Raw genomic sequence first — 26,191 nt, 5'->3', positions numbered from 1 at the left:
CCATCTAACACAGATCATTCAAGAGGTTGTATCTCATTATTAAAGATTCATAGCAGAAACAAAATGCTTCCTCATTCAAAAATGTAAGATCAATATTTATGAGAGCAACCCATGCTCAAAAACAAATCCTCTGCTCAGGCATTTTCTGTTTTTCTTTACTGGCCAAAAATTAAATACATTGTTGAAATTACACTGTATATTGTTGTTTCAAGAACACTTCGTCATTGAACTTTTTTTGTTAACCTAGAATTGTCAATACATACAGTATGTGACTGAATTACCACAAATGAAGTAAATACATACATTAAGAATATGGTTGATGGAGCACATATTCATTCTTGACCTTGGTAAAAGTACTTTAACCAAAACCTCATTTTACACAACTCCTGGTGGATGGAGTTTGCCTAGTTGATATCACAGATGGATGAAACCTAAGCATGATGAATACAGGTGGTTGTATATAGGAAGCTTAGTGAATATAGCAGTACTTCAAAGGAAATAGTTCAAATGAAGACTACTTAACTTTACTATAATCATCTCAGTTACAAAAACTGCTTTGGCACATCTGTACAAAGTGAAAAAGTGAAAATATTGAATAATATTCTTGACATTTCAGTAAATTCAGCCATGACTTGGCCAAAACACAAAGGAATGATTTAAAGATTTTTAGCAGAGATGTAACTAAAAATCACTACATTTAAGTTGTTACATGAAGTTACTGTAGCTTCTTTATTATACAACATTGTAAATGGATTGAATAACACCAATATAACACAAAATCATGTCATTGTATGTATGACAAATACACTGTACTAATACTGGGAAATATTCTGGATATTTCAATATATCTTGTAACCATATCCTGTAATGGCCTGTAATTACAGCTACACAATAATGCCCCTTAAATTTATTGAACTGCTTGCCTGAGATGATCAAAGGAGTGTGACAAAGTCCATATTTAGCATGCTTGAAATTATTCACACTCAAAAAGCTATGCATAATTAGATCAAATCAAGTGTTTTCATTGGAGACATCTCTTACAACTGAAGAATCCTCAATGCAGATTATCACATGTGCTCCAGCATGGTGCTAACTCAGTCTGTGTTGTTTGTGTTATACAGCTCCACAAGACATCTTAATAGCATTCTAGCCTGACACCAACTCTTACATAAGACCCTCAGCACCTACGAGATCCCCTGCTCCACTCCCAACTGTCGACTGTTGACTCACTGAGTGGGAACGAGAACTACAGAAAAGATGTTGTAGGGAGACAGTGGGGGTGAGAGGGAAGGAGGGAGGATATTTGGTAAACACTTGGATGTTTCCTTAACTTTAATGCCACCTCTAGTCAAATAATGGCTGGCAAGCTTTTCAGTTATCAGCATTTTTCTACCATGGTTAATATTCATCCTGACTTCTTCTGCCATGTGAATAAACTCTAAATGCAATTTCTGCATAAGCAATTTTTTTAGTCATGAAACTGCACCCACTACGCAGTCTAAAAATAGCAGACTTCCACCTGTCTGCCAAAACCAGTGTTTATCTGGAGGACAGTAATCCAAAGGACACTTTGGATTTTCTGAGGATGTCGCTCTCACTCGAACACGAAAAATAACTTCATATGTGGTATTTTCAGACCTGAACTGGAGGTGTCTGGCAATCCAATTAATACACCACCAAGATAATGAGTGTAGTGCCACGGCCAAGCAGTCGCACTGTCATGCAAAACCTGACTCATAAGGCACTGTAGCTTCAGGTCGCTTCTGATTAAGCCAGGGGAATTTTCTGCTGCGCAGGGTGATGAGATGTAACACACTACCATGGTGCTCCTACATATTAAACATCTAAAGTATTACAAGAAAAGAAACTCACCAGATTTTGATGAAGGCATGATAATAGTAAATAACAGGGGTCTTTGAGGAGGAAACTAAAAAAACGTGCCCTATATCTCCTGGGTAAAAATGGGAGTAGAAAAAAAGGGTTTTTGAGACATTTAAAAAGCCATTTGTTCCCCTGTAACTCAGGGTACAGCAGCCTTAATGGAATGCACCACTGATCCCAATTTTCTTTCCCACTTAAACTTGCCTTTCTAGCTCATTCCCTGATAAACTCCTACCTGATCCCTTCTTCCAAACCATTATTCAGTACTTTCCCTCCAGACCTGTAGGGACTGATGAGCAGATTCCCAGGCCTCCATTGGTACTTAATGTTTCAGCTGACTTGTTGCAACACTTCTGGTACCTGCTATGTATTCAAAAACACTGTTGCTTTCTATTTACAGCTAAGGTCTTCAATTCAAATGCACAATTTCTATAAAATAATGCTTTTATTTGCATTTACTTTATCCACTGGTGTAATGAACTCATTTGGATGTATGTTCTTATTTGAAAATAAAATATTTTGTTAATGGAGTTCACCAAAATGTAAACTGGAAAACATAACGGTCCACACAAAAGCAGCATAGGCTGAAATACAGCACCTTTACTTATAGAACCATGTATGGATCACACCTTAATAACCCTGGATCCATTTCGTTGTTGCAGCCCTACCTGATACACAAACTTGGCAACACACTTTGCTATGAAGTCTCATTCAGAAACTGAGATAAGCCATAATTATTTTTTTTTTTTAAATTGAAAAAGTGTGTGGTAACCCAAATATCATCAAAAGAAGTCAACCTTTAAGCTTGAGTGCAAGCTTCTCACTTCAAATGACCAACAGCTTATTCAGAGTTTCTAAAGGAAATAAAAAAATCCTCTCACAATATCCCTCAAATAAGTATCATAAGAGAAAATATGGACGTCCCTGGGCTTTTTGTTCACTGTTAGCCCTGTCGTTTCTGTTGCCAGTGTTTGCCAATGAGTAGCTACAATGAGCATGGGTCAAGAGTCTGCAGAACCAAGAAGCTTATCATGAGGACCTTACTAAAGAATCTACAAAAGGCAGGTCAGGCCTCAACTGTGCCTTTTTTTGAGCAAAGTGGTGCCGTGAATGCAGAATACCCTGAAGAAACATTCTTAAAAAGATAGCAAAGCTTGAGGGGGAATGGAGCGATGTTATTAATCTCCTTTATCTATTAAATTTGTTTCCACTGCCGCCACTCCTTTACTCTGAATCACGCAAGAATACTAATCCCTCAGTGGGTTTTTTTACTGCAGACTGACTCTGTTTTACTTTCACATTTCATCTGTTGGATGTACAAATGTTCAAAAAACTAAATCTGATTATGACAGTGATTTGGATTATTCATAAAACATGTATACCAATATAAAACTGGCTAAATTAATCAGCAACAATTGTGAGAATCAGTTCATTATGTCAATAATCAAAACAAAATACCAAACATTTTCTGGTTCCAGCCTGTCACACAAACAGGATTAGAGTTCTCTCCTTTGTATAATACTTAAATATCTTTAAGAAAACATTTTGGAAAAAGTCTAATTTGTTGGAAATTATGAAAGAAATTTTTCCATGTTTATATTTCATACAGTACAGTTAATCTTAAGGAGCCAGTTTGAAAGGAGTGTTCATTATGAACCTTTTCTGTCTTTAGAGTATTTTTCCTTTGATAAATCAAGAAACTCCAAGTGCCCAAGCCTACCTTTGCTGAAGTCCTTTGGATCAAGTGAAAGGCTGTACCCTGGTAACGTCTCCAGCAGCAATTTGTAGCAGGCCCTCCAGCCAGGCTCAGGGATGGTTGGAGCCACGCACTGCATGGCTGCAACACGCTTGAAAAAGGCAGACTTACGATGGAAGCCGATCAGCTCATAGAGCTCGGACAGGATACTGTAGCGCTGGATCTTCTCCTCCTCTGATAGCTGCAGTTATGAAGAGAACATTAAAGTCCCCCTTCACTAAAAACAGGTTTTTCGTATCATTACTTGACATGGATGTTTGCTCTTTACTATGCAGAATGAGATATATGAGTTTAACACTAGAAGACACTGTATTGTGTTAAAGGAGGAGGTTTTGCATACTATACACACTGTATACCAAGATATAAAAAGAAAAATAAACCTCTGTAGTACTGAAATACTTTACTTAAAGGACAAGCCTATAGGACTTGTTGGCTGCATAAATCACTTAAAGATACAAAGCTTTAAAGTGTTAAGGACAAAACAAAATGGTAATATTGTGAGGGCAGAAAATGTTCATGTGCCCTTGTGCTTCTAGTAAGATATTCTGCAGTCAGACAGATTCCATTGTACACCATATATCCACTGAACATATTAATCATCCTGTTTGTCTGTTTTCCAGTCAGAAAGCATACCTGCCCCAGGTTGATGTAAACAGCATTCTGCAGGAACTCAGAGGCCTCCCTGGCCCTCTTCTGAATGGCCAGCACCCTGACCGCTTTCACACAAGCCTCCAATTCAATCACACCTGCATTCTTGTACTGCCGGAGACAAGAGGAGGAGTTTGGGGGGAGGCTTAGTGTTAATGAAAAATGAATAGTCAGCCTTGACTTCTACATCCACCTTCATAATCAGAAGGAATGTTTTTTCATTAACATATGACCACCCTCATCAGTCACTGCAGATGTGGAAAGACAGACAAGTCTGATAGCGTGGATCCCATGTCGCTCATTCCTCAGGGACACCCAGCTACTATACCGTCTGCACTGCCATTGAATCCTGAGCTGATGCTGAGGCCTCACACTCTGCGCAAGTGTGTGCATTTTTTATCTCATTGTTCCTCAACCTCCTTCCTCACTGTCTCCTTATTAAAATTCAATTAATATCTAAATGGCTATGTATTGAGATATAATTTAATTGTGAATGAACCAGGTACAGGTAAAAGTGCTCAGGGAGGTCAGTGTGAAAAGGTAATTACAGTAATGGAGACAAAATACAGTGAATAGTTGGGTACAGTAGCATAATGAAACTGCTCTTTCATACTATTCTTTGTGACTCTGTCCAACAACAGTGGTAAAAAGAGCAGTCACACTATGTTCATATTATGCCAAATCAAATCAAACACTGCCCCCTGGTGAGATGAATAAATACTACATGTCTTCCTGCCAGTGGTTGTTTCAACGCAAACTGAACATGAACACAATCTTGTATGACCAAAAAATACAGAAACTGGAGAAATGCAATTCAATAATGTCGTGGTGACTTTCAGAGGAGGATGGTCAGGCACTACAGCATATTTATTTATACGGGTTTACTCCAGGTACTCTGGTTTCCTCCCACAGTCCAAAAACATGTATGTCAGGTTGATTGGTGACTCTAAATTGCCCATAGGAGTGAGTGTGAGTGTGTGAGGTTGTTTGTCTCTATGTGGCCCTGTGATGGACTGGTGACCTGTCCAGAGTGTACCCCTGCCTTTCACCCAAAGAGAGCTGGGATAGGCTCCAGCAGATCCCTGGGACCCTGGTTAGGACTAAGCGGGTATAGATGATGGATGGATGGATGGATGGATGGATGGATGCTATTTATAAATTAAATAATGTCCTAAGGCCCCAGTCTAAGAGATGTTGCCTGTCAGTCTGGACTAAAAACTGACAGAGAATATCTTTGTTTGAGGTTGTAACTACTATACTACAGAACATTTTTGGGACATTTTTTAAATCTTGTTAAGGTTGCAAATTAAATGCAATTTAAAACCTATGTCCATATTATTCCACCAAAAGGAAAAAAGTACGATGATGATGAAAAATATAAGCATGATTTATTATAACATGTACTTTACTTTATACTATACTGTATACTTTATTAATGTAATGGGGTCTGGATTAGTACCACAAATAGATGGCTTAACCTAATAAATAATTCATATTCATTTCAATGTTTGTTAATTCATATTAACACTTGAGAGAAACAAGCTTCATAACTTCAGTAGCTAGCAGCAGTGACAGTGCTTGTATGCTTTTTAAGACTTTTCAAGACCTTTAGATACTCTAAGCTAACTATTTTCAGGCAGGCTTGTAAATCACTATGATGGTGGAATGGAAACAGGGAAATAATGTGTTGGACAAAGCTCTGTGGTACAGAGGAATAAGATATTTTAGACAGTACGTTCAGTTTAGGGAGGTTTAGTGCACTGTTAATTTTGGTCAAGTTAAAAGTTAAACACAGAAAATCCACAGGTGTACTTTTTAAGACCCAAGATCTTTAGACAGCTTTACAGGGCAGCTCAAGGCCTTCTGTTTTTATTTACTGTTTATCTAGTGTGATGCACTCTGTAATCCTTCACACATAAATTAACTGACTCAAAATTCTGTTAATTTTAGGCAAAGCATCACTCACATCAATCTGACTGATGTAGTGAGGCATGATTCACCTAATATTAAAAATCATTTATTACATGCTAGTCAGTAGTTGATGTGATGTCGTTCTGACTAATAAAGAGTTGTGGTCAGTACCTTTCCATAGTAAGAGATGGCCTCTTTGTATTTCTCAATAATGTCCTCAGGACTCAGGCAGTTCTTTGCTCGTCCAATCTCAGTACTGGTGTCTGCACTAATGCCATTGGCTGTGAGGGCACCTACACTCAAAAGACAAGGGTTTAGGATTAGTTAAGGAAAGACACGAGTATAATCACCCATCTGTTCTGCCACAAAAGGAAAGAAAATGAAACAAGTGACAGCAAGATTGACAAACTTAAATTTGCTGGTTATCTGTAAATACTCCTCCCTGCTACCACTGCCACATTCATATTGATACATACTCCCAGATAGCAGTTATTATTTTAGGTTCACATTGCAATAAATCAAAAATCCTTTCTTCATAAAGGCTGCTATTGACTATACTGCACTACAGAAAGCTATTTATGTATCTACTATCCTTAACACTTAAGTGGAAAAAAATAACTCAGTACTGCTAGCATAAAGCAGTACTGAGTGTCATGTCTAATACTCCTACTCATAAAAGTTACCAGATATAAACACAATGATACTTTACAGCAACATCACACTAGTGGAGCAGATAGTTAGGCACAGGAGGAGAAATTACAGTTGTGTGGAGATACTTTAAGATTAGTGGCAACAGCAAAGAATCAACAGCTCTCTGAAAGTCTGAACAAAATCTGCACATTAATAGCTTCATGAAGGAGACTTTATTGCTGGACTATTGGATTAAAACTGCATCAGTTTAAGTTTGGTAGACCTAATAAACTGCCAACCTAGTACATATTAAATAGGACACACAGATGGTGTTCAAAATAAATTTCTTGACAAAATAGGAGTGGTAATGTTCTGAGAAGATATAAGGATACTGAATGAAACTGTATCAAGTTTTTATTCCTAGTTCTGATGCCTCCCAATCAATCCATTTAAACAATATGTGAATGTTGCATCTACACCACCAGTAGTGAGCGATGCCACTGGAGTCCCAAAGGTATATTAAAAATTATACTCATAGTATCCTACAAAGACTTACTCTTGCACCAGAAATGTTTCCAAAGCAACAGCACAGTAAAACTCAAATCTGATTGGAATGCAAATACCAGTAGTGAGTGCGTCACCTAGCAACAAGGGTTGTGTCCATAGCAACAGTGTAATGATGTCACTATAATAAATGGCCGAATGAGGAGATGCTACATTGCACTATTTCCTAGACAGACGACACAGGCAACATAAAAGACATCCAATAATTTACCAGAGCTCTATAAGAATCCAAATTTTTACAGAAAAAGCCTAAAACATCTATACATGTGATTTTATGTAACAAAGCCTGCCATGTATTTCTGCTTAGGACATGACAATGAAATTTAAGGATTGCACCCGTGATGTTGGACAGCCACCTGCTGTTGCTTATAAAGAGATAAATGCCATCAAAAGACCACATTTTTGATTTTGATAAGGTTAAGTGACTTTTATGTGTGTTAGAATGATGACGGCATTAAGATGGGGAGTAACTGAGAGTCATTTGAGCTTTGGTCTTGAACTGTTCATTCACACTGATAACCAAAACTGTGGCAGTGAGAAAAAGCATTTGGGAAAAAAAAGTTATCTTTAACCACCATAGAAAAACATTATAGCACCTGAGAAAAAAAAATGTTGATTTTCAAAATAAACTTTATTCTTAAAGTTTCTCATGATGCAGAACGAAAAACAACATCACAGATACGACCACAAGCAAACAGGTAGACTGGTGTCTACAAAAGCTAAGTGGGTTAGACATACCATACCTGGGTCAATGAGAACCTCTTGAGCCCCTACAGACAAAAAGAAAGAATGCAGATTCACTCCATGACACAAGGCGCAATGTTAGCAGCGTTAGTTCCAACAATCAGTTTAATGCAAAGTTTTAGCATGCAATTTACTTCACACAAAGAAAATGTACAGCTGGAAAATAATATTAAAGCAAAACTTTAGATTTTTCTAAAGTCTTTTCCTCTTTTCTCTCTCCTCTATCCACTCACCCCAACCGGTCGAGGCAGATGGCCCAAACTGATGGAGTTTTTCCTCTCCACTGTCGCCAAGTGCTGCTCATAAGGGATTTGTTGGGTTTTTTGTTTTTGTAAAGTGCCTTGAGATGATTGTGTTGTGATTTGGCGCTATCCAAATAAAATTGAATTGAACTGATTTGAATTGTATTATTTAGTAGAAAGTTGGTCTTTTTTATTATGATTTTGACAAAAAAAATATCATTTAAATTATTCACATAAAAACACCAAGTTTAGGCTAGTAAATAGAAGCATTTACTAGTTTTTCATCATTTCATATGATTGCAAACTTGATTTTAAATATATAAACTAATGGATTAAATAATTGATAACTTAATAAAAAAATGTTTAAAAAAAAAACTAATTTGATGCAACTCCAAATCCCCAAAAGCATGTTATCATCATTTATATTTAAAATGGCCGAGTTCCCATTCCAGACTTATATTTGCAATAACTGAAGCTGTTCATAATGCAGTGTTAGAAAACCATGTTAATAAAAGGCAGACTATATGTTGTTAAGGCTGTGTTAAATTAGCAGGGTACTTAAGAAAAGCTTCAGCAGTTTTGGCGGCTGACGTCTTGGACTTTACACACAAACGAGGCAGGTTAGCTGCGCAAAGCCCAGTAGAGACATTCTCACTCAATCACAGCTCACTAACAGGCATCAGCCCTTCTGTTTACACAGCAACATTCTCACCTGGTCTGTGGCGTTTCCCTGCATCTGCTGGCTGGGAGACACTTGGCTTGCGTCCAGCCATCTTCCCTGCTGTGCCTCCGGGGTAGTGGAATATGACAGATGCTGAACACAAACCCTCCAACGCAGCTGCAGAGAAGAGCACGGCCATAATAAAACACTTACTTTCCTTTCTGTTTGCACTGACCAACAATAATTATATAACTATTCCATAACTGCTATGGAAAATACACACTCAAAGCAAGTAAAACTCATATAGCTGATTCCAGTATTGGTGATAGAGCTGAAGTCTATGTGACCCTATAGAGCATATTCAAATATTAAACATCAATATACTGGCCATCCCGCAGACTTACCACCCAGCCACAGGAAGTCATTAACCCCTCGGAGCAGCTCCACAGCCATGTGATAGTGGACAAGGGCATCCTGCAGCATGCTTGCCTGGAGACACAAGTCCCCAACATGCTTCCTCATCCGTCCTTGGCAGCGCTTCTTATAATGCCTAACAAATGCAGAAAAAAAAAAAGAGGGGGAAACATCAGAAAGAACAGCAGCCTGAAAAGACTACTCACAAATACTAATTTTATAAGTTTGGCTCTTAAATGTATTGCTGTTGGTGCAGATAGGGGAGGTATCTATGATTATTTATATTTTTAAAAAGTTCTGACAGTCTGCTTTTGTTATTTCATATATTAACGGGGTTCGAGGAAAGCAGACTGACGTGAATCTTATCTGTCGGCTGTATAGGAGATGCATGGGTTGGAAAGCACAAGCAAAGGAGAGCAACAGAACAAGGACAAGGAGCAAAGGAGGTAACCTAAGACCCTTTAGGCTGCACACAATAACATGGGAATTCAGGGAGGAGTAGCTTCACTGGGATACAGGGAAGAAAAAAAACACGAGCCCATTGTGCAACACATTTGAGCTTTATGAAAAACAGGAAAGGTTATGTGAAGACAACTGCGTGGATCAGTAGGTGATCACAGACTCAAGATGTAATGGAGCCATGGAGATAATTTTCTTAGCTTGGTAACGACAGGCAAGGATAGAAAAGTCTACACAAGGCTACCTCCAAACAGCAACAAAATTGATCTGACAGAAGTGAACTAAAATGAAAGGGTTTTTCTTAGGAATTTGTAAAATATTAAGTATTGGAATTAAATTGGATATGAATAAACAAATACCATTATCAAATTCAGGTGCACTGCTATTCCAAGTTGGAGGTAATGTATGCTCTCATGAATAAAGATGTGAAATCCATGCAGCCAGTGTCTCACTGCAGCTTCTAAAGCCAGACAAAGAAAATCCCAAACTGCACCTTCCCTTTCCAAAAATTCTCCTGAAGCAGGGACAATACTCAGTAGCATCTACGATGCCGAGTCCAAACTCCTCCTTTAAAAGGACCATTCCAGTGTTTCTCCACGTTGTTTTGCACTACATATAAATATTACTTACTTTCAATCCCCCAAAATGTGTTTGACAATACAAGGGAGTATTTGTCTAAAAAGTTAACTGCAGAGACTGAAAGCATGTTTGAGACCAGTAATCAATTATTCTGTTTATAAATGATGAAACATCCCTGTTCAAACTGAAAAAAGTGCACATATAGCAAATGCATTATATTATATACATTTTGTATTATTGTATTTTTTATATATAAATATATATATATATATATATATATATATATATTTCCCAAATATCAAATATGTATAAATCACCCCAAGCTTGCAGAATTTAACTGTATCAGTGAAACTAACATACAATAAATCTATTTTATTCTTTTTTTAAACTGGCACAAAAGTTTCAACATACAAATTTAACGAATTGGTGGCTGAAAAACATAATGTTAAAAAAAAAAAAAAAAAAAAAACGTGAAATTCATTCCTCATCAGCATCATCCCATCAGGGACAGTCTGTATTGTATTACAAAGCTATGTGACGTGCTCTCAGCTGTATTACAGTGGCAGATCCACTTAAAACAAGACAAATGGATGGATGGACAACAGACAGACGGACAGATACAGATGAATACATATATAGACAAATACATAATGTAGGTAGATACCAAAACCAAAACCGGGGGGAGAAACTGTGATTTAAAGGAGGCATCATTTGATGCAAAAACACAGAAAACACTGGAATGGCCCTTTAGCTCCATTCCCAATTACCAATGCAATGTACCAATGTAAGAATGTAAGTTGGTAGTTACTGGGCCTCTATGAACACTAGGTGGTCAACTGCATATACCTTTGCAGTTTACTGCAACAGTGTGAAGCGTAAGACTATGACATATTATCCAGAAACCATTACTGTGTGTGTTGGTATGCAAAAAACTGCAATGCTTCAAATTAGTTCCAATCTAATACTATGTCATGTATAATGTGATGTTTGTTTTTTAGCAGTTAATGTTACTGGTGTAGATGAGACTATTTTGCTAACAGTATTTGCACATGCCACAGCTTTGGTTATATTCATGACCTCTTAATTTAAAAAATGTTTTTTCACCTCACTTTTTGTTTAAAACTGAAACTTGTGGAGGAGTGATGAGTTTGGTACGGAGGTCTTGCTGTTTATTTCAGGGCAGAGCTAAAGCTGATGGGATCGGTATGGGTCAACTAAACCTATGGATCTACCATCTCACCTTTTCACACCCAACAATAAACTCACAGGACAGTATGAAAGAAAAGAAGAAAGAGAAATAAACCAATGTAAACAAACAAATGACTGTAGCAAAAATCAAGAGATTTTTCAGAAAAGAATTTCTGAGCAGGTGAGGCAAAGGTATTAAGCAACTTGACACACAAAACACAAAATACTGCTGTATATCACATTTACTGACTGCAGTGAACATTCAAGCAATCCTCTAAATGCTAAATTCATCTTAGTGCTTTTGAAAAGGGTGACAAGGTGCAGAAAACAACTCACCTACTATCCGTATCCAAACCCACAAAGTCCTTCTTCTCAAAGGGCACACAGAGCAGAGGGATCTTGTCACCTGATTTGTCTGTTGCCCGATCAAGCCGCTTGGACTCCAGAACAATAAAAATCGACTCCACAAAGTCCTCCACTCTCTTCTCCACATCAGAGCAGTTTTCAAAGCTGGGGTAGAAGGCCATATCTGTGCGCTGCTGCTCTGCAATCTCACCCTGCAGCCCAAATACCAACAACCTCGAGTCGTAGAGCGTAGAGCTGTACACCTCCTTCTGGCCGTGGAAGCGTTCGGCGGTCTGGGGCCACTCCTTGGCCGAGCTACAGGTGGTGATGGCAATGAGGCCAACCACTTTACGGTGTGTCTGGAAGTCACCCCACTCATTGTTTTCAGGCAAGTAGTGGTGGCGGTAGCGGATGTAGAGGAGACGCTGAGAGTCCCTGATGTTTACCTGGCTCACGCTGGCAATGCGTTTGTAGATCCTGAAGAACTGGTCCTCAGGTACAATGCCAACCGGCTGGACCACCACAAGCACTGTCTGGTGGTCCTCGGCACACTGCATGTAGTCTGGGACACTCATCTTCACATGTGCCTTCACTGGACAGAAAACAAACACCGAATAGAACAGGTCATATCCCCACTTCTTGTTTCATGTCTTATTATGGCAACTTCATATTTATCAATTTCTACGTTGCTTCAGCAGAAAATGGTTCCAATGGAGCTTCATGCTGTTTTGTGCACAGCTGCAAACAAGCGTTTGAGCAGCGCTTCGTTGTGAGAAAAGAAATCAGTGCAAGCAGACAGTGAATAAACAGTGAGCAGCTGTGGCAACTGGGCTATTTAAGTTGTGAGCCCTGAACGTGCTTTGTGCTGTGTGTGCTCAGGGAGACTTGTACTCCATAACAACCGGTATAGCGTTTGAATGAAAGGTGTGTGGGCAAAACGAGAAGGTGGACGCTAAAATGTCCAAAAGCGCCACAGGCAAAGCAACAGCTGCCGCTGTCCTCACCCACCTAGCTGGGCAGCTAATACAGCCGTCAAAGAAGACACAGGCTGTGAGACATCTGGTTCATGTTAGGAAAAAACAGCTTACTTGGAGCTACGATGCCGTCTCAAAGCGCATGGGTCAGCTAGCTTAGCTCAACTAGCTAACCAATGCATCTGCTACTGGTGACAGTGACAGTATAACAGCACTGACTGGAGTAAACAGCTCACTCGTTAAATATAAGTATAGTTATTCACAACGACGCGTTTCATTTATTACATTAACTTACGTTTCCTTAGCAGGTCCCTATCAAATCTCAGAGCTTCCTTCTTTGGACCAGCCTTTAACAACACTGGCTCCACACCAAAGCTTCCGGTAAATATTTCCAGAATAAAATCTTCACAGGGCTAATAAATGTGTCTATCTTCTGACATCATGAAGCTGGGAGACAGTAAATTAATTTATCATGTATTGTCTCTTTGTTTGTGTCTTTTCAGCTTGACGACAGTGTCCCATATTAACTACTTAATGTGTAGGCAACTATTTTCGAGCCTAAACACACTTTGGATGAAATTAATGTGTGAAAACAGCACAAAGAAAATATTCTCATATGGATACATATTCATAAGAATTTTTTTTTTGAAGGTTAGTTTAAGTGAAGCTAGATAAAACATCAGAAAGAAACAGACTGCGGGAATAATTATGAATGGATTTTTATTTTGAATTCAAAATCTGATTTCCCACTGCTGCTCCACTCGCGTCGTATTATTCTTCTTCTGCAGGTTCTGCAGGCAGATGTCTCATATGCTACAACAGCTCTGCCTAAAGAAGAAATTGGGTACTGCAACCTGAGCAAACCATGAGAATGATGCCCTGATCAAAATGTCAACTTCATAATTTCTTCATATCGTATCATAACGCTCTTGGTCCTCGCTCTTAACCTTTATAAGTTGGTTTGTTCAAAATGTGCATGTTGTGTCCCTGTAGACCGAGCTTTGAAGATCTCACCCATGTGTTTGAGGTGGCAATCACGATACTCCAGACTTACTGTTCCAATATTTTTGGAGGGGACTGTAAGGCCAATTCCTTTAGGTTTACTGTAGACTGAAAACATTTGGGTTTGACATCAGAAGATGAATATGAGACAAGAGATCAACATTTCTGCTTGTCTTTCCAGGTATTAACATCTGGATCTGATACCCAACTTAGAAGATTGTATTATCTGTAACAGAACACCAATTTCTTCATGTGAGCAAAAGTATTGGAACAGACATACTTAAAATAGAATAAAGTGAATAAGACTTAATATGTAGTAGCAAATCCTTTACTTGCAATAACTTCATCAAAGCTGTGACACACTGACATCACCAAACTTTTGCCTTTTGTGGTCCTTTGCCAGGTTTTCACCACAGCCTCTTTCAGTTGTTTGTTTTGGGGGTTACTCCCTTCAAAACCCAAATCTGAAACTGAGGGTAGACATTCATCACTATTTATTGTTTGAATAGTCAATATAATAGGACATACCTGGGTAATCCACCCGAAAAAAAGCTGGGATAGGCTCCTGCAGATCCCTGTGACCCTGGTTAAGGAATAAGCGGGTATAGAAAATGGATGGAGGGACATCTGGGCAACAAAACAAACCTGTCAGTCACATGTTTCAATACTTTGGCTCACCTGAAAACTTGGTATTCTGTTACAAATAATACAATCTTTTAAGTTGTGTGTCGCATTCAGATGTTAATACCTGGAAATAAAAGCTGAAATGTTGATCTCTTGTCTCATATTCATTTTTGACTGAACAGACTGTCCTATAAAATTCCACTACATGTGGAATGTGTTTCAAATAGTCAATGATTTGGGGTTAGATTTTACAGGTGAATAAAGATATCCAGACATGTAGATTCAACTCCATTTTATTTATTTTTTAACCCATAAATCACTTTTCACAATCTTCTTGGAAGACAACCACATTTTATTCCCTATTTTCTTCTTTATTGGCCAAGCATAATTGGTCCAAAAGCAAAGCAGGAGCTCAGAGAGACGTGGAATGTCTTCAACATGGTTCATAGTGAATATACATCAAAAACAGGCAAACATCCACAACCATCAGCTTACAAAACAGTGCACAAACATTGTGTGTGAAGGCTATCATTACTACGGATCCCAAACTGTAACAACACGATCATGGATGTGGGGGAGTTAACAGGTGGTCCAAATAAAAGAGGCAAACCATGTTGTCATCAATTTTAAAAAAAACAGGCGTGACCAACGCTTGAACCTTACAAATTAACTAGTATCTATCAATTGCATGAATGCAAACACTGCAAAAATAAGTAAAACCTTCATTTTTCCCATGTGGTGACTGTGTTCCCTAAGGCCAGTAAGACTGAGTCAGGTCAATCTCAACACAGCAGCTTTGACCAGCGTTCAGAATGAGGCAGGGTTTCAGTGCATAGTCACATTACTGCATCTTTATGCCTGGTACAATCAGCAAAACTGTAACATAAAACAGAGGAAGGTAGAGCTACGTGGTTGAAGTAGGGAGATTAACACCTTTTCAACTATGAAATGCTTCCTTCTACATGTGACAACGTTTTGCCCAAGTCAGTCAAGTTTCCAACAGTGAAATGAAGGTTTCAAGTTGTACAGTAAAAGTGTGGAAAACATAGAAGATGGCAGGTAAGTGCTAACACTACAGAGACTATCCACCTGCAAAAGCACGTAATAGATATATATTGGCACCAGATGTGATAATGAGAAACATGTTCATCCTCGCTAATGGATAAAAGCAGCCAACTGATTTATTTTGAAAGAGTCAACCAATCTTTTACTAATTTTGGCTCATTGGACACCATTATAACACATCTAAGACAGCATTTGGTTCCCAAATCCTGCATTTTTTTGAAATAAACTGGGATGTACCCATGATTTCAGGAAGACAGGTCATGAGCCAATCTGCCCAATGGAACACTAATTTCCACAGAAACGTTTAACCAGACACCAAAAGCAAAGTGTGTAAAACTAATCTCTTATATTTTACTTAATTAGATTAAAGATTGAAGATGTTTCTCAATGTTGAAAAAAATTAAATTTCAGCTGAGCCTTACTGACTTTTTCCTATGCATCCATTTTATTTGCTTCAGATTTCACTAACGTAATTTGATTTCACTTTTGTTAGATATTTCTGCAACCTAGCTGCAACAAAGTGGGTCCCTGTTTGGTTGGTATCATGTGCGTGGACAGTACACACGTCTGCCACCGGTTTCTGCCTACTCAGATCAACAGTTCGTGGCAGTAACAAATAGGCAGCACTGACTTTAAAAATACTGTGAACTAGAAGACATGGATGTAAACAATTCGAGATTTAAATGTTTGTGTTTGAAAAATGTAAGGAAGGAAATGTGATCAACACATCTTTCAGACATCTGTCCAAAAATACACTTTTGGTGTTCTGGTGGCATTATCAACCTTAAAATCAGCTCAGATAATTTTGGAACCAAACCTTTTTTCACATACACCATAAGCTAACCAATGGACCAAAATGACAAAAAGCTGTCTGTGCCAGAAAGACATCTTTAAGCTGCTATAATTCATCAGGAGGTTTTAGGACATCACAGTCCATGCTACTTCTGTGTGCGTCTGCATTCATGCAAAGTACAAATAATGTGCCACCATGGGAACTTAAAGGCTACAGAAAAAAAGACAACAAAGTAGTTAAGACTGAGTGATGATGGTGTGTTTGGTCAGCAGAGGATCAGGAAGATTGTGGGTTGAATGTTGTCATCGAGTGGATTAGTTTAATCTCCAGCAATCATGTGGCCTTGGCCAAGATTAGTCGACCTAATTACCGCACATTTAGACACCCCTTTGATTCCTAGTGGACTAGGAGCACTTACTAACACTAGACTGGAAAAAAATGAAAAAAGAACAGAAAACAGATTAAGACTTAGTGGGAATGTGTTTCTTCTGATGAGTTGAATACGAGATATTTGGCATTCTTCATTATGGCATTGAAAGTGAGTGGACACTGCCAGTGGTGCAGAGGGAGACTGCAGGGCCCCCCCCCCCGTAGGACACAGGGTGGGTGGGAAGGTGATTGGTGGGGGAGAACTGCACTCCACCCTCCTCACGCCAGTTTCAGAAACTGTTCCACTGTATCTGCTTCCACTGCCTCAGTAAGCATATCATAGTTCTGTGGGGAAGAAAACGCCATGAGTGGCAATCAGTAAACAGGAAAACACAGCAGTCTCAGACATTTATATTATAAAGTCAGGTTGCTTAAAAGTTATCTAATATTACTTTCAAATTGAGTTACAGGGTTTCCACAAAGACACCTGCAGCCTGTTTCCCCTTCTGTTTGTTAGTTCATGCAGACCTTAGTTTGAACATTGTGCTGCAATTTGCACTCCAGGCTGCACCGGGAAAGTTGGTTGCAACTTTTTATTAAGATGTAACTTCAGCACCTTCGCAGATAAAATAATAAAAATAAAATAAACTAATGTTGGAAGAGGTTTTTCCATGATGGGCTCTATCTTCTTTACATGTTAATCACACTGACATGTATACTCAGCACTGTGCTGTACTGCTAAGAGATATTTAAATACATGAAAGCACCATTGTGATTTTATGCATCTTTCACTTAAGATGGAAATTGTCACTTGCATCTCTTGGCTGCTGTCACAGAAACGTAACTTTCAGCAGAACGGTAAGTAGGATGTGGTGTAAGAGAGACAAACATACATTGTATTACAGGTGAACTATTTAACATTAAACATAATAAAAGTATACGTCTTTTACTTTCTACTTTGAGATTTTACCCAGGTGCTGCACTAGACACATCTCTTTCTGTGACAGTGATTTACAGGCAACTTAGTTAAGCTGTAGTGCAAACAGATCAGTGTGAAACTAACTAGAAACCTAGTTAGTTTTGTGCCCCTTTGCCAAGGAATTCAGCTATAGCCCACATGCATGCAGCTGTTACAATGGATAATATATGTGACTCAGAATTAACTCAAGTATACAAACTTCACCCACGTTTGTATGCCAAGTATGCCCCAAACAGGCATATTCTTGGCATCATAGGCCACAATTCAGACAAATGTTCAGATATAAGAAATTTAGACAAACACATAAGGCAGCACAGCTATACAGTACATGCTAGCAACAAACGGACTGTCTTTAACCAAACAGTTGTCAAACTATGAGGGTATGGAACAGACAAATATTCACAAGTAACATAAACATTTCTGATTATCTGGGTCGAGTGTGTGTGCATTCCTCACCCCACAGTACTGGTCTTCATTAAAAAGCTGGGGAGGGGCTGCCCTGGGATCCCCTGCTTTGCTCCTCATTTCATCACGAAGCTCCCCGCCCTGAGAAATGTCGATGAGCTCATACTGGATGCTTTTACTGTCGAGGATCCGGATCACCTCTGCCTGCTGAGACTTCACCTAGAAAACAGCAGCTTCCATCAGTAATGTACTCTTCAGTGTAACCACTGGGAAACAGGCCGTCGCACCAACCTGGAGCACATTATCCGCATCTGTGTACAACTGTCACCACAACTTCACATCCTGCTTTTACTGACTATCTCTAAAAAGCTGCACTATATTGAGCTGAAGATTGACGGTTGTCATGCCATCAAGAGTTTTAGTCCGTGTCATGTATTGAACAAAATAGATGCCATGATTCCAGTACTTTGAGACAGTGGTTTTATGGAGCCTGTGGCTGATGATTAATAATAATGATTAATAGTACTGATGAGCAGACTGCTATATGTTTGAGCACCGGAGGAAGTTGGGGGGGGGGGGGGGGGGGGGCCCACACCTAACCCCAGCGCTAAACGGAAACACACAGGCTGCATTACACAAAATGAAAGTGTTGTAAGGCCAATGCTCCAGCCTGACACTGAAAGAGGAACTGCCTCTGCTCATTACATGAAACTGTGAAAGCAGAGCCAGCAAGTTAATACAACTAAATCTGAGAGCAATGTTTCTTAAATTCAAAATATGACTTACAGGTTTGTTATTTAAAACCCTTCAGGGAATACTGTGTGTACAATGCAGAACAACAAAGTCCACATTAGGAAATCACACAGTTTAAAATAGTCTTACTAAGTAACCACATATATTGACTGACATTAATTGACTGCTTATTGTACCAGACAGCTTTTATTTCACTAACCTTTCATACCGTGTTCTTGTTTGTAAAAAGCATTTCCGCCACAATTATGCTACAGGCCTGTACAGGGCGACCTAAAACTGCCATATTTTTACATGAAGTTTGGTGTACAGTCCCTGGCACAGACACAAATTAAACTATTCCGGCCAGTCTCATGTGGAAATGACACTATAACTGAGTTCGTGTTTAAAGTAAGTGAACGTCCATATTCCTGGGGGAGGTTTCTGCAAAAACAGCTAGCCAGACATGCCCGGTGAGGAAAACAAGCCCCTCTAACCAAGAGGTGGACTAATGTTATTGTGGCTCCTCTCTACGTTTACTACATTTCCCAATGATGCTTCCAGCCCAGTAATTCAGACATTACACCAGCGCCAGAAACGAGCAGGTAGCAGCACAGGCCCAGTGCTCGGTCAGTCACAGGCAGCAGTGACTGACAGGCTGCTGGGTGTGTCTGCAGAACCGACCGATGCCACCGCCGAAACACAGGCGGATAGTTAGTGAGGTACAGCCCGGTAACTCACCGTCCGTGAGGCAGTAACGGTGGTGTAGTACAGTTTGACTCCCATTGCTGCAGCTCCTTCCTCTCCCTTTGTGTTTCTGTAGCTTGTAGCTTTGTCAGACAAGCTGAAGACTCGTCATCAAAAGGGAAGGAAGTTCGGCGATACCGCTTTCAAAATAAAAGTCGACAGCTTATGATGTAGCTGCTTGAGGGTCCTGGGTTTTAAAATGATGTGATGCGTATTAAAGAATAAATGTCCATGTTTTAAGTGTCTATAAATATATAGTCAGATGTCTATTAGTATGTATATTGAAAGAGTTATTGCTGTGTAATTGGTTGCTGAGATGTTTCCTTCTGTCCACACTGGTCATGAATGCAATTCCCATGTAAGACAGGGGGCACTAAGTCCACACACAGTCTCTGTTTTGTTTAAGAATGACATCAAGCACATTTTAATTGAAAAACATCCATTGTGAATCACCCTTTGCATTGTGCTTTATTAGTACTCATTCATATAGTCCCAAAGTTAGACTACAGTTAATCAAACAACCAACTATTTGCAACATACTTATAATCAGACTTTGTTGGGCTCTTGGGTGTCATGCAGTCCCAGGGAAGTTGCCTACTTTGTCCATTTTATGTAATAGCCTTGCCTTGAGCAGATTAACTCTGTAAAATTATGTTTAAAATATTTTGGCAGAAAAATAAGGAGTACAGAAACAATTAGGTGATGTGCAGATTAATAACCTACATGACAAAAATAAGCATTACTGTTATTGTATCAACTGTTAATAAGCTTAGGCTTTATCCATGGACATCCTCTATGTAATGTTGGACACAACAGGAAATGATTTGTTGTACTATGGTAAAATTGACTCTACTCAGCCTGATACTCCAGACCACTGTTTGACTTGCAGTTTAAAGAGACAGTGCAAAGCTGTGTTCATATCTTCATTTGATGCTAATGATATTTGAATGTCTTAGTAATCAAGGATGCTCAAGGATGCTGCTGTCTTTCTTTTACTTTTCATGTCTTGCCATTTATTCCTTCTTCAGTCTTCTCATTGTATTTTTTTAATACATTTTTCCTCCACAGGCCTCACCTCCCTTTTCCGTTCCCCTCTACCTAATTTCCAGATACACACACGCACACACACACACACACACACAAAATCATACACTGTGGCCCCTACGCATCTCTCTCTCTCTCTCTCTCTGCCTGCTTCTCTTATAGGTAACCACATAACCTCAGTTAATTCAATGCACATGGCCATAGTTGTCTAGAGTTGTGTACATGTGTAGACGTGTAAAAACATCTCAGTGTGTTTGACAGACAGCTTTCTATCAGCTTTGTCATTGCAACTCATGGTAAAGTCTCACAGGCCATAGTCACAGTCAACAGCCGATATTAAAGCTGCCATTTGTTTCATTTGGTGATTCAATGATGTTATTTTTAAATGCTAAACAGTAATTAAAGATGAAATCCCACAGTATACTTGTAATTATAATCATCTATGACAATTTAGTTTGAGATGACATAACACTCAAACACTGACAAAGCAGCTGTGTGTTGTTCTTGCTGTATTGCTCTGTAATGACCATTTTGAGCCCCATTAAGTCTGATGAGCAGTGATTCAGAACGTATCACAGGGGGAGCAGCCTGGCCCATTCTGTGGTGAGTCAGACATGAGGAATTTGGCAGAGTCCAACAGTGCCACAGTTCGGCTGATTCAGGGTTTTAAGTGAGCGAGTGATCTGTGCAGTGTGGACCAGTACCCACCAGCACACAGCACAACTGGAGCCAGACTGCAGAAATAGCCAGGAGGGACATTGTAGTTATTATTATATCTGCTCATGACATCATATAACTCACAAGGCATGTGTTTACCTCAATTATACTGAGCTTCATCAACACTTCAGTGCAGCAGGATTGTATTTTTCACTTGGTGTAGAGAGCAAGCAATGCCCTGACTGGTACAGGAGATATCAAGGATGTCTTATATGTTTAAATAATGGGTCATGGATTTTGGTCAAAGTGATATACGGTGATATCATAGTAAGGAAACAAGAAACTTCAATGATGTCCAGCAACAGCAAATGTTAAATAATGAGTCAAATGTGGGGGACCAGAAGAATTAACACAAAATGAAAAAAATTAAATAAAATAAACATGGAAGCTATTCAGAGGGAGAAATTTAATGTCAGCAGCTACAAATGGAAATCATAATGCAGAAAAATCAATGAAAGACAAAGCAGAATATCTCTCCCTGTAAAACTCTGAATTATGTGTACCATGGATTAACGCTGCCTCATATCTTTGACACGGGTCAGCATATCATTTGATTGTTCAGATGCAGAATGACGGAGTGTTAATACATTAATAGAGAGGACAAGTTTCCCTTGAATCCAGTCTGTATTAGTCAGGTCTGTGTGTGAACATTTATGGAACTTTCCAGAACTGACAATTTCACTGCACATAACAACTGGCCAGCTGTGCAGAGGTGAGAGTCACCTGCAGTCAAACACAACAACTTGGGCTACTGAGGTACAATGTCTAAGACCCTGCATATTGTACCATTATCATAATATTGTAAACATTTTATCTAAGTATATCAAAATGTCTGTACTTCAACTATGAAGAAGATTTTTGCGAAATGCCAAAACCCCAACAGCCTGAGTCACTCCCAAAAATTCTAAAATAAATCCTGCACACTGTAGATGCTAAAGTGCCATGTGATCATCGTATAAAACTGATAATTCATCAGATCTAACTCTACATTACATAACTGTATCAGTACCATTCTTAGTGTATAGACACTGCCTAAATGCTGTAACTATATCTCTGTTTTGGCATCAGTGTGTAGAATTTGACTTTGATTAGGAGCACAAAGCACTAACCATATCTAGTAGTTTGAAAAGCTGATACTTTGAATTATTCAAAAATTCACAAAATACAGAGTAAGAGTCAAAATAGAAGCTCCTGATATAATACACATCCCTCTAGTAATCTGCAATTCATTTACATAGGACAAACCTGCAGCTAAAGTAATTAATTCCCTCTCTATCAGCGCCTGTGTGGAAGCAAAGGCAGGCTAATGCTTTTGCATGTAGTTCCTACAGTAACCAATATATTACTTGGACTTGGCTTTCAAGTTAAGCACTTGTTTAACTTTTCTCAGCATGAAGGCAGTAATTAGTGCACATACAACCAAAGTGAGCACATACAGACCCACAAAGAGAGCAGCCTCGCTGCTCCCATGCAGACGTGAGTACAGCTTCCTGCGGCCCATATAGTCGAGGTGGGAGGCATGAATTTGACTCAAAGTGCAGCAAGACAGGAAAATATGGAACACCTGATGACTCTGTCCCACAAAGTCACATCGTCCAGGGAAGCAGAGCTCCAGCATGGGGAAGGTGAAGAAGAAGGAACTGCTTAGAAAGAAAGCCACCTGGCCAAAGTGATAGCTAAGGGCTGGGTCACTGCTGGCTATGGACCAAAATAAGAGTCTCTTAACCACAGGACTGATGTCCCAGGCATAGGCGAGCGCTGAGGGCAGCACCTGACACACTTTACGTACCCAGGTCGGTTGGGTGTGGTTGCAGTATTTGCCGTAGCAGCATCCCAGGCAGGACAGACAACTGAGGATGGTAGCAACAGGCATGAAGATCCCATGTACATATCTGTGCAAGCTTTCATCCACAGCATAGTAAAAGTGAACTACAGCACTGCCATACTGATACTGTGCTACCCCAATGTAATCCAAGTAAAAGAATCCATAATGGCACAGTTCAGACTTCCCTCCCAGCATGTGAGCTGCTACGCTGAATGCTGAGTAGATCATGGAGGACAGGATGAGGATTAACAGGGGCCATGAGTGAGGATCATTGACAAAGTCCACAGTTTCTGCAAGCTGACACAGTTTAACCAGAAAAACCAAAAACGCCAGCAGGTGAGTCCATATGTTGATGGTCTCATTGTGGCGCTGGAACATCGACAAGAGGTAGTAGCGCCAGCTTTGGTTGAGTGGTCGGTAGCCAGTGTAGATGTGGCAGTCCCTGAAATAGTGGGGAACCTCAGTGTCTCGTACAGTGCCAGGCTTAGAGGGCGCAGCCTCAGTCAGCATCTGGGGAACCTGCCTGATCTGCTGCAGGCTGATGAACACTCGCCCGATTCTCTCCATCACAATGGTTGCCATAACTGTCAGTAGCTAAACTTGTTGCCACTTGTTGGTTCCTGCAGAGAAGATTATAATAATTAAAATCACATCAAGGTTGATGTGGTCCTCTGTCCTGTCCACACCCGTGTAAGTCTTTAAGTATGCAGGCTGCCTGTGCCTGGCTGTGCCTGGCTGCAGGGATGTACTGGTTGAGCATTAAAACAAAACCGCTGAATTAACAGGTCTTATGAGTTATGTCCTTCTAAAATCCATTATTATTAATTTTATTATTATTATTAATAGTAGTAGTAGTAGTAGTAGTAGTAGCAGCAGTAGCATTAGTAGTATTGCTTTTTGTTTGTTGTCAGTGGTAACAAATGAATTTCCCCTTCGGGAATCAATAAAATCAATCCAATCCCATAATAATCTGTCTCATATGTTTTTTCCACAGGTAAACCTAATTTAACTAACTAAAGCACATCAACTTGTATATATCTTTGAATATGTAAGCACTGATCATTTCCAAAGTGCAGAAAACAAGATGTCCCCTACATCCGCATGACTCCTATTCTCACATCACTTTTCTTGAAGTTGCTGATTAGACTGGGGTTATCATCAGGTGAGGTCACACATCATGTTAATGAGCTCAGAGCTTCACTTTACATGGATCATTCTGACCAGTACAATGTATTACAGGCACTGAAATCATCCTCATGGACATGACCAGTAACCCCAGTATAATCACAGTTCTATTAATATCTATTAAAATATGGTTCAACTTCACTTAGACCAGTTTATGCTGTCCCTTCCACCTCCAGCAGCAACAACATATAAATGGTGTGTACCTTAGAGACTGAATGTACATCAAGTAAAGTCCTCAATTTATCCAGTTCTGTTTCCTCTCCAAAGAAGAGCCTGCCTCTGCTTGAAATGAGGAGATGACTAATGTCACAGAGAGGTTATCAGCCTTTGGAGAAACGAACAGTCAGAAACCAGTGTTATCAGCCTTCCACCTCTAACACACTCACTTACACACAGAATGTGTAATTCATTAACTGTGTTTGCTGAGCAGATGACCACGAGAAATCCTCTTATTTGATGGAAGGAACCTAGAGTGTGCACGCTAAAGAGGGCTCCTGAGAGGGTTGAGTCAGAAACCATAGCACCCCTAGTCCACACCTAGTTGATTGGTTTGCATCATTTTCAGAGATTCATCCATCCATATTCCTTAACCAGGGTCACAGAGATCTGCTGGAGCCTATCCCAGCTCTCTTTGGGTGAAAGGCAGGGGTCCACCCTGGACAGGTCACCAGTCCATCACAGGGCCACATAGAGACAAACAACCTCACACACTCACACTCACTCCTATGGGCAATTTAGAGTCACCAATCAACCTGACATACATGTTTTTGGACTGTGGGAGGAAACCAGAGTACCTGGAGAAAACCCACACAAGCACAGGGAGAACATGCAGACTCCACACAGAAAGGCCCTTGATGGGTTTCAAACCAGGAACCTTGTTGCTGTGAGGCAACAGTGCTAACGACTAATCCACTGTAATTTCAGAGAAACAGTGGTCAAATGTCAGTCCTAGGACAACACCAACCTGTCCCTGCAGAAAATTACACTGCATATTTAACATGAAATGAAATGAAAAGCGGCTCTCTCGCTTTTTAAACCATCTTTAAAGACTTGGTTAACAACACACTGTGCTCAAGGCCCTCATCCAACCTTCCTGCACCTGAGACACCGTGGAAGTGGTGAAGTGGGTCGTGGAGAAGGTCTCACTGAGGTCCAAATACCACGTCCAGCATCGAACTGCCATCATCTTCTACCTCATCAACGCCACTCAGCCGACAGGTGCTACTGTCAAGGTGTGAAGGTAAAACCGAGCCACAGCCTGACCAAAAGAAGGACTAAATGATTGGAAGACCAATGCCTCTACCCCACAAAGCCACACGATACCTTCTCCGTGTCCACCCTCGTCTCCTTCACTGCTCAAATCACTTTTTCCTCCTCCGCCCACGGAAAGATTCAAGAGACTGAAGTCAGAGTAGAGTCAAGTTAACGTCGATCACACAGCCCGGAGGGGGCGGGATTGTGCCCCAAACATAAAAGAGTTGTTTATTCTCCGATTGACACAGGAATAGTGCGGAAATAATCAATCTCTGTATTACATCGATGGAAGAAAGTTGAGAAATACAATTAAATCTAAGTAATAATGAAATAATTGTGTACAGCAACAAGTTCGACACAAACTAGGAGTGGTAAAACAAAAGCATACACACAGTAAGTACCCGTAAGTACTTCAATGCTGCATTTCAGTTCAGTTTTGATGTATTTTTTGAGTAGG

At 39.7% G+C, this 26,191-nt stretch overlaps 3 protein-coding genes across 9 annotated transcripts in view; all 3 read right to left on the bottom strand.

Moving 5' to 3' along the window:
• The window catches only part of trappc9 (trafficking protein particle complex subunit 9), a 166,044-nt gene extending 152,678 nt beyond the window's left edge, over positions 1–13,366 (bottom strand). For 2 of the 3 annotated variants that reach the window (XM_026299857.1, XM_026299859.1), the window contains exons 1-8: positions 13,292–13,366; positions 12,014–12,614; positions 9,442–9,587; positions 9,089–9,214; positions 8,134–8,160; positions 6,368–6,489; positions 4,271–4,396; positions 3,602–3,818 (exon numbers count right to left, since the gene is read on the bottom strand). In XM_026299857.1, the coding sequence (XP_026155642.1) occupies positions 3,602–3,818; positions 4,271–4,396; positions 6,368–6,489; positions 8,134–8,160; positions 9,089–9,214; positions 9,442–9,587; positions 12,014–12,597 (1,348 nt within the window). In that variant the 5' untranslated portion in view covers positions 12,598–12,614; positions 13,292–13,366. The remainder of the gene's footprint in view (positions 1–3,601; positions 3,819–4,270; positions 4,397–6,367; positions 6,490–8,133; positions 8,161–9,088; positions 9,215–9,441; positions 9,588–12,013; positions 12,615–13,291) is intronic. The other variant, XM_026299858.1, reaches the window with a different exon arrangement.
• Positions 13,367–14,899: 1,533 nt separating this feature from the next.
• sh3bgrl3 (SH3 domain binding glutamate-rich protein like 3) lies at positions 14,900–19,834 on the bottom strand. Its single transcript, XM_026300841.1, has 3 exons — positions 19,704–19,834; positions 18,285–18,452; positions 14,900–17,194 (listed from the first exon to the last, which is right to left on the bottom strand). The coding sequence occupies exons 1-3, from the start codon at positions 19,746–19,748 to the stop codon at positions 17,129–17,131; spliced, it is 279 nt and encodes a 92-aa protein (XP_026156626.1). The 5' UTR covers positions 19,749–19,834; the 3' UTR covers positions 14,900–17,128.
• A 2,027-nt stretch (positions 19,835–21,861) lies between these two features.
• paqr7a (progestin and adipoQ receptor family member VII, a) lies at positions 21,862–25,913 on the bottom strand. 5 transcript variants are annotated; one of them, XM_026301212.2, is made up of 3 exons: positions 25,580–25,886; positions 24,684–24,762; positions 21,862–23,915 (listed from the first exon to the last, which is right to left on the bottom strand). In XM_026301212.2, exon 3 carries the CDS (start codon positions 23,875–23,877, stop codon positions 22,813–22,815), a length of 1,065 nt encoding a protein of 354 aa, XP_026156997.1. In that variant the 5' UTR covers positions 23,878–23,915; positions 24,684–24,762; positions 25,580–25,886; the 3' UTR covers positions 21,862–22,812. The 5 variants fall into 5 exon arrangements, with proteins under 5 accessions (XP_026156997.1, XP_026157000.1, XP_026156999.1 ...); XM_026301215.2 differs by having other exon boundaries at positions 25,804–25,874; XM_026301214.2 differs by having other exon boundaries at positions 24,684–24,805; positions 25,804–25,868.
• Positions 25,914–26,191: the final 278 nt, after the last annotated feature.

This window comes from Mastacembelus armatus, chromosome 11 (genome assembly GCF_900324485.2).
Source record: "Mastacembelus armatus chromosome 11, fMasArm1.2, whole genome shotgun sequence".
NCBI classification, from domain to species: Eukaryota; Metazoa; Chordata; class Actinopteri; order Synbranchiformes; family Mastacembelidae; genus Mastacembelus; species Mastacembelus armatus.
The sequence above is the reverse complement of the archived record's forward strand: the minus strand, read 5'-3'. Positions and strand labels throughout refer to the sequence as shown.

Bases quoted from the DNA above. Each gene is read 5' to 3' on its own strand.
- paqr7a (XM_026301211.2), bottom strand. From the start codon at position 23,877: ATGGCAACCATTGTGATGGAGAGAATCGGGCGAGTGTTCATCAGCCTG.
- sh3bgrl3 (XM_026300841.1), bottom strand. From the start codon at position 19,748: ATGGGAGTCAAACTGTACTACACCACCGTTACTGCCTCACGGACG. The intron at 18,453-19,703 runs GTGAGTTACCGG...GCTGTTTTCTAG, and splicing joins CCGTTACTGCCTCACGGACG to GTGAAGTCTCAGCAGGCAGA. The intron at 17,195-18,284 runs GTGAGGAATGCA...TCTTCCCCACAG, and splicing joins ATGAAGACCAGTACTGTGGG to AACTATGATATGCTTACTGA.